This window comes from Pogona vitticeps, chromosome 5, assembly GCF_051106095.1.
Source record: "Pogona vitticeps strain Pit_001003342236 chromosome 5, PviZW2.1, whole genome shotgun sequence".
Classification (NCBI taxonomy): domain Eukaryota; kingdom Metazoa; phylum Chordata; class Lepidosauria; order Squamata; family Agamidae; genus Pogona; species Pogona vitticeps.
In genome coordinates, this window is record NC_135787.1 from 187,605,641 (window position 1) to 187,618,267 (window position 12,627).

A 12,627-nucleotide genomic window follows, 5' to 3' on the forward strand; every position below is an offset into this window, starting at 1 on the left:
TTTAGATAGGCTAAACATCGCATTGCGATGATCGGTAAGCATTTCGCTTACCGATCTTCGCATTGTGATGTTTAGAAAACAGCTGATCGCCAGTTCCAAAATGGCCACCGGATCAGCAAAATGGCCACCCGTCAGCGTTTTCGCGCTCTGCCCTCGCTTACCGGACAGCGAAAATGGCGGCCGGATGGGGGAATCTTCGCTTACCGGTGAGTTTTTCCCCCATAGGAACGTATTAAACGGAGTTGAATGCGTTCCTATGGGATTCCCCCCCTCGCATAGCAACGAATCCGGATAGCGATGTTAATCCTGGAACAGATTAACGTTGCTATGCGGGGCACCACTGTACTGCATAAGGTCTCACTTAATGGCTTTCATGTTAAAGAAACTCCAAGCAAAGTCTGTGCTAAGCTGGCATCATTCCGAGTTGGCAGTGCTGACTCCCTTAAACTAACAGTTTGTGAGTGACTTCCTACATTCGGGTTAGATGTATCTCCTTTCCCACTAGGAATGGAGAGGAAATGCATTGTTTAACATTTTAATGATTTTAACACATACCTCTCCATCATTCATTTCTTTCACCTATGCAAAAACTAGAACATAGCTATAGGGCAATATTCCGCATTTTCCCAAACGCGGCAACACACGTCACAAAAAAAGACAATTAAAAAGTTGCACAAAAGGGCACATAAAAATGCATACATTGGGGGAAATGTACAGAAAATGTATATGCGGGGGTAAAAAGTACAAAAATAATTACAACATTTATTGTGATCTTTAAAAAATAATAATGACAAACTGATGCGGAAAGAGGAGAGAGAAAAAAAACCAAAATAATGTTGGAAACAGAAAGAGAAAATCTGCGTGGCACTGAAATTTGCAGAAGTCCAATCTCTAGCATTTGCAATGAAAAAAGGGTCATGCTTGCTGGAGGCTATTGAAGAGCCATTGCTGAATGGCGCAGAAAATAAAAGTCAAAATAAGCCAAAGATCTGACTCCACTACGAGGAAGCCTTATACTGTACATCCACACAGATTTTTTGAATGGCGTCAGCTTCTAAATACGTTTTAAAAAGAGGTATAAATTGAACTATGTCAATGCAAAGAAAATGTCTTGGGGGAATGAAGGTGTTTGCACTTTGCAACGGCTCTCTAGAAATAAAATCTGAAAACAGTCACAGCACTATTTTAAAACATGATGATTAGCCATTGACAACAAGCGTCGGTGAGCAATCCTGGAAGAGGCAGTAAAGAGACTGGACGACCGGATTGTTCTCCTCACTCCCTGGTTTCTTTTCTAATCAGCTACTCTATACAAATTCTTGCTCCGTGTGTCCTAACGAGGATTTTAGAACAAGGGGACACTTACGTGATTATTATTCAGAAACACTAGACACAGTCAAAATTATAAAAAACACTGACTGGTATTATATAACAGATGCAAGATTTTTTTTTAAAAAAAACACCTAAGTATCTGTTAAATATTGGCACAGTATGTATGCTGTTCCTAATATTGCCATTTTTTGTAGCTCTGATGGTGTGATTTCTGGGATTTGCAACTGCTTAATTTCTAGATATTGTTCCCAAAGCCCCAGTGACTATGGGGACCACTGGAGTGTGTTTGTTCCAGAGGCGAGATGTTCGATGGCCAGGTCTTGGTACTTTGTTAGTTTTCCCAATTCTTTATTTTCAACTCTGGCATCCCAAGGTCTTCGTTCTATTCCTACTATGCCTGGTGTGTTATGTTCAAGGTGTCTGTTGGTTTGGATCTGGAAATCCCACGAGATCTTGACTACTTCATTCTCTACCTGATGTTCCCATGGATTTTTGGAGGCTGGGAAGTTATATCTTTTGCACAATGACCAGAGCACTAATTTTTGCCACTCAAAGAAGATGATGATTATTAAACTTAAAATATTGGCAATTATGTCTTCACTCTTGATTACTCCTATATTATACCCATGATGCCTAATATCATCATCATAGGCATCCTTCAGTCTCGAGAGACTATGGTATTGTGCTCTGCATGGAGGACTTGGAACAGCGTCTAGTGTGGCTGACAAGGCCAATTCGAGAGTGACAGTCCCTTCCACACTCAGGACAAAGTGCCCCCCAACTTTGGAACACCCTCCCTAGAGAGATCCGCCTGGCTCCGACACTCTTGGCCTTTCGGCGCCAGGCAAAGACCTTTCTGTTCACCCAGCATTTTAATTAATTACTTTTAATGTTTTAATTGTTTTAAGAAATATTTAATATATGGTATTTTATACTGTTTCTTAAAATGTTTTTAATGTTTTTAGGTTTTGATGTTGTACGCCGCCCAGAAGCCACTGGCAATGGTGCGGCTGAAAAATATTGTAAATAAATAAATAAATAAATACAATCTGTTCTTAGAGTAGGCCCACTGAATGTATGGGAATTTAAGGTGTCAACTCCTATGCAAATTCCATTCATTCAAATGGACCTACTCAAACTGTAACTTACTATGTGATCAGCCACAGCATCCTCTCCAAAGTACAATTCTCGAGATTCTTAGGGAAGACGGGAGGAATTCGTTACTACAAACGACAAGGACCCCTTTAATGGAATGGTCTCTCGTGGCCTGCCTCCTACAACAGCACTGTGATGGAAACTAGCTAGCTGGACTGCGAGCCACCAATTTTAAATTTCCAAGATGTCCTGGAAAGACAGTTCATAAGGGGTACGGAAGGACATTTAAATGGTGGCTCAGGCCTGGTCTGGGGGTGGGGGCTCAGAACAAGAGTCAGCCTGACGGCGGATCCTAGTAGCTGTCTGGGAGCACGACAGACTGGATGTGTGCAAAGTATCACCTGGAGCAACCCAAAAAAGTGCATAACACTTACTTTAGAACTCAATGTTTGTTTTTTAAAACCCAACTCCTCCTGTACGTCCTCAAATTATGTGTGGAATTTATCCGTTTCGCTTGGTAAAAAGCAAAGTCCCCCCCAAGCCCTTGCCAGAAGCGAGACCTTCCCTATACAAGGACCCATGCAACCGCCCACTGTTCTTTCATGGACACACAGCTGGTCTCTCACATCATCAGCATCACGTTTCCCCCAAAGTCTTCACAAGAACAAGAGATTTACAAGACAAATAAGAAGGGACAAAGACAAGTAGACCGCCATGCAGAGAACAGAAGCAAGCAAGTATACTGAGGAGGACCATCCATTCATCTGGGTAGAGGTGGTGAGACTAAAGGACCAGCAATGTCTGAACACATTCCTTGCATTGCTGGACAAAATGCCAGGCAGGGCAGCATCTAGAATTTATGAAGGAAGTGGGAAGGACAGCTAAAGAAATACTCCCAACCACAGGCTTTGGAGGACAAAACAGAGTGGGACCATTCCCTTATGGCAGCTGGTCTCCAACAGCATAGAAGACATAAGGTGGGCACACCTGTCAGCTGACCAGCGAGTGCCAGTATTAGACCAGCCGGTGCATCAGCCAATGCCTTTCAGACCATCAGAAAGTGGCTTGTTTCCTGAGTTGTACATAGGAGCTAATTTCTTTACACCCATGTTAAGGTATCCTGTTCACCTGTAAGATAGACTCTGTCCTGATTCCTGTAATCATGGCGGCCTTCTCGGATGGGCTGCAGTTACCTGTGTCACTGAACTTGCTCCTGTTGTGCAGTTATGGAAATGGTGTGACTTTTAGAGGCAAATTGCAATTCATTTAAGGAATCTCCTTAACGTTATCTGTTGGACGCCAAGTCGTGAGATTTATAGTTGTTGTTATGTTCCATCAAGTGGCTTCTGACTTTTTGGCGACCCTATGAACGAGCAATCTCCAAACTGTCCTGTTAAGTTAAGAGATGTCTTAATGTACGGCAATTTGCTTCCCAAAGTTAGGCTGTTTTCATAACTGTGCAACAGGGTTTCAGCCCTTGTTTTATGTCATCTAGAAATAAGGTCCTGATCCTATGAAGAAACTGATCACTTTTTTGATGAGAGGAACTCGCTTTAGGGACTCGGCTACATTGTAAACACAAGGACATGCACCCCTAACTGCTTTTGTTAAAGAAAGCATGAAGGAGTAGGAGAGGAGAGGGTGTTTAATATTTTCCATATTTGCTGTTTTCCTGCTTTAAAATGCCTCTGCCCTCCAGTTCAGGATACACTTTATTAAGAGGGGGAAAGGACTAAGTACCACTCTCTTTCCCTGATACTTCTTCAAATTATTGCCTTACAAGTTGGTTTTCCTTTTTAACAAGTGCAGTCACTGGGGTTTGCACAAGCATACTTGCGTGTAACTTTAGTGAGACACAACATATATATTTTAAAGAAAAATGAATCAGATCCATGCTTGGCCTTATTTGGAATAAGGTAAAGGTAAAGGATCCCCTTGACATTTTAGTCAGGTCGTGTCCGACTCTAGGGCCTGGTGCTCATCCCGTTTTTCAAATCGTAGAGCCAGCGCTTGTCCAAAGACAGTTTCCATTGTCACGTGGCCAGCGTGACTAGGGAGTGCCGTTTTTACCTTCCCACTGAGGTGATACCTATTTATCAACTCGCATTTACATGCTTTCAAACTGCTAGGTTGGCAGAAGCTGGGACAAGCGACGGGAGCTCACTCCGTCGTGTGGATTTGATCTTACGACGGCTGGTCTTCCAACCTTGCAGCACAGAGGCTTCTGCAGTTTAACCTGCAGCGCCACCATGTCCCACTTATTTGGAAGAGATAAATCATTGGGACTCACATAAGTCAGGGTTATCTACTTACATGGGTCTGTTCTTAGACATTACTGAAATTGGATTCAATCCAGTAATTTTTTTTCCTAGTCCGATACATTTATTTTCAGCACTAGTAAAGGGCACTTCACATGCTGTGGGGCATATCTGCCCCATACATAGCAAGGAATGGACGAGAACCAATCTACATACCTCCTGCCTACTCATTTTACCCCTCTGCCACCAAAAGAGGTGAGCAAGTGGCATGTGAAGGATGCAGTGGTGTATGAGTGTATGCCTATAGGTCTTGGTTCACACACAAGAGGCGGCATGTTGGTGGGCATTCCTGAAAGGCTTGAGAACTGCTCTCGTGCCCTTTGGCATCCGACATGTACCTGGCTGATCACAAGGCCTCTGACATTTGAGACACCAGACAAACTGAGAAGCTGGGGTGGAGTGGGGTGGGTGGGTACGTGTGCACGTGAACCAAGAACCTTGGGAAGATGAGGGGAGTAAACCCAAGTTAACAACGTGAGACTTGGAAAATCACGGGAACACACAAAAAAAACGATGTCTCCATTGTGTGTCAATGGGAGACTCAGACAGTTGTTGAGAAAGTTAAACACGAACGCTACACAACTGCTAACTACAAGGCATACAGAGGAGAGACACATTTTACAATCCTTTTTTTTTCTTTTTGAGAAATGCAGCCTATATAGTGCTGATGTCCTTCCATTCACATTTATGTACACTATCTTCTTTCTCTATGAATCTGATGGATTAGGACTCTGATCAGCAGTTCTTGGAGAGGTGGCTGTGTTAGTCTGTTTTTTCTCGTAAAACAAACAACAACAAAAGAAACTGGAAGTTTGGCTTCTGAAAGACTAACTGGTTTATTGCAATGAGAACTTTCACGGATTACAGTCCATTTACTACATGAAAGCTCCCACAGAAATACATCTGTTAGTCTTCCAGATGCTAGGACTGTTTTTTAGTTTTTTTGTTACACATCTTGTCAGTGGATAGTTTTTAAAATGCTTCCTTGAACAAACTGAAGAGCATAAAGACCACGTTGAACTCAAGGTTGGAATTGAGACTTGTTAATATAAGCCACTGCTATACACTTGTGTGTCTTGTTTTGCCCGGAGGCGAGGGAGTTGATTTAAAATGCAGCACAAAAGAGGATGAGGCCCCTTGTGCAACTGGATCAAGAGGGTGCCCAACCAAGGAGTATCCAGAGCAGAGACATCCTCAAATTGAGGCATAAGGATATTATCCCTAAAAAGGACAAGGAGAATATTGTGAAGAAATACTAGCCTTTGCCTGGGTTCTACAACAAGTCCAATTCTGTTTTGGCTTTGGTGCTATTGATGCCCGGAGTACAAACTTGTTAGTTCTACCAGCCGTTCTGCCCCTTCTTTTTTTTCATAGCCACATTCAACCTACTATAGGTGTTAGTGTTCCTACAGCGATGACAGGGAAATTGCTGGAGTGTCCACCACAGCAATAAATACTCACTGTTCACGGTACCTGCTAGTGCATTAATATTATTCAATCCAACAGTGGCTCCAGCCAGTCCTTGGAGAGTCCCGAGGGAAGTCAAAGAATTCATGGCCGCCCCAGCTGTTGAATTTGCTGTTGATGCAGCCACTGGAAGAGGCAAGGAGACGGGTGAATGGGCTGTAGGGTGATTCGCCATCAGAACCTCACAAACGTCATACGGAACTGGTGAGAAAATAGATTGGACACTCCCCAAGTCATGAAACAAACTCAATAAGCTGAGTTTTGCTCAGGCGTTTATAGGATTGCACTGTTAATCTTCAGTTCTAGCCTGTACTCTGTTATATGTCAGAGGGCACCTTTCTAATCTTCACCCTTTCTTTCAAAGGAAGTACGTTTGCAAGGTATCCTTAATTATGTTTATTATATTTCCCGCCCTTCATCTAGGATAGATCTAGTGCTGAACTAGTAAAGCAACAGTAGTGATAAAGTGATACAGCGCTAATTATATTCATATTTATGTTTGGCAGGTGATTGGGTGGAAAGCTGGGGGGTATGATGTTCAGTTCCCACGGTCCTGAACATCATGCCCCAACTGCCTATGCCACTGAAACATGACCCACAGACATACTCCATCTTTACAAGAACAAATCAAGAGATCACACAGGAAAAAAGTCAATTTGAATCATTTGGCTTTAAAAAAAGTAGAAGCCCCCAGTGGTAAAGGGGAAAAGACGGGTTGGCATCAAAAAGGTCTAGACTGATTCAAATTCGCTTTTATATCATGTGAATAAATATATACCAATATATTTCAAATTGACCCTAACTACTATAATTGCAGCAAATTCCACAGTATTTGATCATATAGTCACAGCCTATGAGTGAACAATCAGGTAATACTGTTACACTGGAAGAAAATGTTGCTTCTTTATATGTATACAACCGTGATACAAATGAGGAATGGACTTAAGTAAACTAAACTTGATCAGAACATTACTTTCCTAACACAACGATAAACAACTTCCAATGGGAAAGTCCACACGTAAGCAAAGGGAAAATGTATGAATCATTGGATAATGAAGTTACAATTCCTTGAAATGTTTCCCAAGAGCAGTGGGAAGGGGGGTAACAGGACTTACTTCTGAGTAAATAGCTATAGCATTGCACTGTAAAAGCTTCTTGATCAATGTTCCCTCTAAGCTGTGTGGGTGCGCGGTGCTGTATCAGGCATGTGCAGCCAACCCACTGTTTCCGCCCATTTGCTTCTGGTCACAGCTGGGACTCCATGTGCACAGGGTGGAGTGTTTGTGCAGCGCTCCAGAAAATTAGAGGGAATGCTGCTCTTGATCTAATTGTTTTTGCTTTTTATATCACACATATGCTACAACTATTTTCTGTAATACATGTAGGTATATTATCAGTACAGTGTTATAATGCCATATGGAAGGCCAAATTTCCTCATACTTTTATCCATCATATAAAAGTCTGTCTGTCTTGTCTGTCTTGTCTGCCTGCCTGCCTGCCTGCCTGCCTGCCTGCCTGCCTGCCTGCCTGCCTTCCTTCCTTCCTTCCTTCCTTCCTTCCTTCCTTCCTTCCTTCCTTCCTTCCTTCCTTCCTTCCTTCCTTCCTTCCTTCCTTCCTTCCTTCCTTCCTTCCTTCCTTCCTTCCTTCCTTCCTTCCTTCCTTCCTATCAGAGTGTTGCACCATTTAAAATTATGGATGTCCATGAAATATAGGTAAAATTAAAACAAATTAAGATTTTAAGATAATTTGACTGTTTTTTTTTTAATCAAAAGTGGGCTTTACTTCAATAGCATTACCTTGAACATTTGCTAGATCTTCTTTTGTACACATGGTGGGGCATACATTGCATACAGAAAAGTGCTGTATTGATTGGATTTCTCCACAGTCACAGAAAATTTATCCAAGAAGCACCATTTTACTTGATTATGATTCCCACTTCACTTTGAAGTGTATTATGACTTCCAGGTGGTCCAGCTAGAGTCTTGTCTTGGTGGGAGATACTCTTCAGCATTTGGCCATTTGGGCATGGTGTGTTGTTTTTGTTCCTCATAGCTCTAACCTAGCTTCTTTCGGTTTAATATTTACAGCATGAGATGTGTGCAGAAAACATCTGCTCAATTTTAGTTGTTGTCTAGAGATTTGGTGTCCATGCAGTAGATGGGTCTGATGCTGTACCACCTTATTTTTTGTTCATATGCTAGTACCCGCTTATGTACGTACTTCTGGAGGGAAATGCCAGCCAAATAATGTACTTTCTCAATGGGTGGGTTAGGTTCCATGCAGCCAGTAATAATCGTGCATGATTCATTAAGAGCTACATCCACTTGTTTGGCATGTGCTGATTTGCACCACGTGGCACTGGTATATAAAATACAATTGAAGGATCAATTGTGGAATTTTTTGGCTTTTCTTATAACGACAGCCACTCTAACAGTTTAGTCTTTTCATTCGCTGCTTTACTTGTTCATTCCTGTGTTGAAATTTTGCTCAGAATACCAATAATTTAGAGTGCAAATATTATGAAGAAATATCAAGGTGACTGGCTAATTTCAATTAGGAGGCACTTCGTTCACTGCTCACATGGCAAATATGATATTCAGACTTCCTGATTTATAAAAAAACAAAAAACCTTGATAGTAGGCATAAAAAACCATTAAATTACAGACTTCTGCCTCTCTGACCTCTCAGAACAACGAATCAAACACAGAAACTCTGTAGTTCTGAATTGAATAATCTCACAACAGCACTTAATAAACAGCTGGTTCTAGTGTCTGGGTTCTTTAAAAAGTGATGTACTGATACCATAATGCCTTTAAGGCAGTATTTTTCTCCATGCTGTTTTGTCTCACCGTTGGTTAGCCTAATTGTTACAAAAAGATGCAACATATATCATTAAGAGAATTTTGCCCTCAGGAATTATAACCTACCAGTGTTTATTCTTGGTCACGGCAAATTGAACATTCCTTCCATTAGTGCTGGGAATATCACTCTTCTGTAAATATCTCCCTTATAATAAATCTGAACATCAAAATGGTACAACGATACCATTTAGGAAGCTAGTGGGTCCTGGAGGAATGAATGGATCTCGATTGCATTATTTCTGTATGTTAAAGAAGGTGCATGCCCCAGCTGTGAGCTAGATTCCCACAACCTGCCATGCTAGTTTCCAAGATATAGGGATCCTTTTATTTTAATTTTGATAATTTCCACCCATTTGGGCATGGAAAACGTCCTACCGTTGACCCCCTTCTCCCACCCAGGGGCCGACCAGAGAAAAAAGTGATCTCAGGAAAACAATCAGGTCAGAAAGATAAATGGTGAAAACTGATTCTACGATCTCTTGGACCAAAGGAAGAAATTTTTCGTATTTTCCAGCAGCCTGAGGACCAAATTCCCAATAGGGTAATGCTGAAGGGCAAGGGTGTGGCCAAAAAAGGCTGATAGTTGTTATTATTATTTTTCAATGTATTTTTGTCCACCCGAAAAATGGGTTTTACTAATCAAAAGGGGAGTTACACTGGAAAACAGAGGCTTTTAAGCAACATTTGTCGGGAGGATTCAATATGGCTCTGGGGAGACTCCCATACTCACTACGACCATCACTTTAGCAATGGAACGCTCATTTCACAGAAGAAGAAAAAAAAATCTCATGCTTGAAAGAGTCTGATTGTTGTGCCATGCCGAATATCACCGGATGAACCTTATGTCCAATTTTGTATTTCTGATGGTTGCACACTGTTGACTGTCTACAGCCTGATGTTTCTGTTGTAGTCCACCCAGCACAGTGATATCGACACCAGCCTCCCATCAAACTGGGAGTGATGGAAGTTCCAATCTAACCAAGATGGCATCAACCTAGGGAAACCTGGAGAACAATAACTGGAACTGATTGAGTATATTTCCAGCTCTACCTGGAGATGCCAAGGAACAGAACTGAGGGCCTTCTATGTGGAAAGTGTCAGGTCCACCGTGAAGCTATGTCCCTTCCCCCTAAATATCAGAAGAATCCAGATCTCTCTTTATCCAGATTCTCCTCCTCCAGATTCTGAAAAATGAGTTAACAGCTGGCTCTTTTTGGTGGCTAGTTTAAAAATGAGTTAGACCATTGGAAAAATGCTTGGAATTGAATCTGGGACTTCTTGTGCTTTAGAACTAAGGTTTGGTGTACCCCCAAAATACGCAGCAGCGACAGGCAGTAGCAGTAGCCTGTGCATGTATGTTTGGGGGAAGCTTGTGCACATAACCAAGAGGACAGAAAAGTCGTAAGATCCTGGGAATGCTAAAATGTAGGCAACATAGGAGATAAGGGCAGGTAAAGAAACTCCTTGTGGTTGTAACCGTGTGATCCCACAATGCTGAAAGAAAAGTAAGGACAGAAGAGAAAGACCAATATAGGTGCCCCCCAAAAGGTCATCTCCTGTTTACTTGAAAGCTACGTAGATTTGTACGTGTGAATGGTAACTGATAACAATCTTTCTTTGTTCGCTGTTCATCCATAACTACTGTATTTTTCGCACCATAAGACACACTTTTTCCCACAAAACAGGGGGGTGGTGGAAAGTCTGTGCGTCTTATGGAGCGAAGAAAACAGATTATATTTTCCTGTATTCTTCTCCTAAAAAATTGGTGCGTCTTATGGAGCGAAAAATACCGTATTTTAAAATCAAGATGGGTGACCTGTCTTTACAGCAGTGGTTCTTAACCTTTGTTACTCGGATGTTTTTGAACTGCAACTCCCAGAAACCTCAGCCAGCACAGTTGGTGGTGAAGGCTTCTGGGAGTTGCAGTCCAAAACTCCTGAGTAACCCAAGGTTAAGAACCAGTGCTTTACAGCACCTGATGTAAACTGGTTCTATGTGTCAACATGCACATTCAATGAAATGGGGATCTCTTTGGCTTGTCTTTGCCTTGGGAACTTCTCAAGGAAGTAAAATAGTGTTGCTAACCTTATTGGGCAGTTTCTCTGGTTCTGAGCTGGCAAGCTACAAATAATGAATGCCCCTATTAAATTATACTGCCTTTCTAAGCCTCCTGTTAATTAGCATTTGATGGATTCGCTCTCCTTTCCCTATGGTGGGAACCGGCCAGGCCCACAAAAATGTAAATTTACTCTCTTTGGGAAGAGATTGCCATCCATCACCAAACGGCATGAAATGTGAGACTCGTGACACAGATCCACTTAAGAGTGAGCACGCCTTCAGATCTGCAGGTTTATTAAGCTTTGAATTAATTCCCACTGCTTGGAATTCAGTGCTTCTTAGAAATCGTTGAGGTGTAAGAGGTAGCATAAACGTGGTTCTCAGTAATTGGGGGTGACCCTTGACGGTGTCTCATATAAAAGCTAATGCTTGCTACCTCTCGGCTTTCCTGCCACATTCATATGGAGCTTTTCCCAGTTTGTCCCAACTGTACTGTCCATTTAATATCAAGACTTACAATCAAAGGGATGATTAGAAACACACACGTGTCTGTACGTAAGGTCAAAGGAGCTCAGTATGTGTGAGCGAATCGGTATATTTCTCCTTGGGGAAAGTAAGCACAGCGGTGAGGAGGCGATGATGGTTTTAATATAATTAAAGTTTAACATGGAACTGGGAGGGCATGAAAGGCAGAAACGCGTTGACCATCAAGCAACTACTACTTTGGATTTTTAAGAGCCAAGGGAGGGAGTGTAGTTGACATTGTGTTGTGGTCACACAGCATCAGGATGGCAGTGACAGCTCACCACGGGGGTGGGGGGGTAGCTCCCTTAAACTTGGGGGCAAGGCCCCTCTGTGCTTCATTCCTTGACCTACCCATGCAGAAGTGAGAAGTTGGGTTTCGTTTCCCTGTGTTTTCAAAACAGCTTGAACTAGACAAGCCAACGGGCAATTATTGTGTGTAATTATACTACAAGGTGCAATAAAATAAATGTACTTGTTACTTATCCAGCAAAATATTCCCAGCCTATTGAGAGGATTAAAATGCAGGATTTGGGGGTGGGGTGCGGGGTGGGGTGGGGACTGTCATCTTCCACGAGGCACCGTCAATGTTGATTCATTTAGAAAACTGTCGTACAGCTACAGGATTGTGTATGTGTGTGTTCATTTTTGGAAGCAAATTATGGGTCGCACCGTGCGTGTAATGGCCTCTAACACATTGTCACTCTGGCAGGCTTAAGCTGCCTATGGGAGAGATGCATACTGTGCTGAAATGAACGAGGAAAGTAGAAACCTTTCAAAGAATGTTGGGCTTCGACATTTTGTAATGTCAATGCATCCAAGATTTTCTGTAAAGAATGGCCCACGTTTCAAACAACGGTGCTCTAACTAACAATTCTGCTTGTAATGAACAAACCTTTTGTGCTACAGATAACATAATGAATAACCCATAAATCATTTAACCGCATCCCAAGGGAGAGGAAGGGAAATTCTAT

At 42.1% G+C, this 12,627-nt stretch overlaps 1 protein-coding gene across 42 annotated transcripts in view; it reads right to left on the minus strand.

Annotated features, from left to right (window-relative positions):
* The window catches only part of CELF2 (CUGBP Elav-like family member 2), a 607,596-nt gene that overhangs the window by 12,198 nt on the left and 582,771 nt on the right, over positions 1–12,627 (minus strand). For 23 of the 42 annotated variants that reach the window (XM_078376461.1, XM_078376459.1, XM_073002525.2 and 20 more), the window contains one exon: positions 6,207–6,413. In XM_078376461.1, coding sequence (XP_078232587.1) covers positions 6,207–6,413 — 207 coding nt within the window. The remainder of the gene's footprint in view (positions 1–6,206; positions 6,414–12,627) is intronic. The other 19 variants (XM_073002540.2, XM_073002538.2, XM_073002537.2 and 16 more) reach the window with 3 other exon arrangements.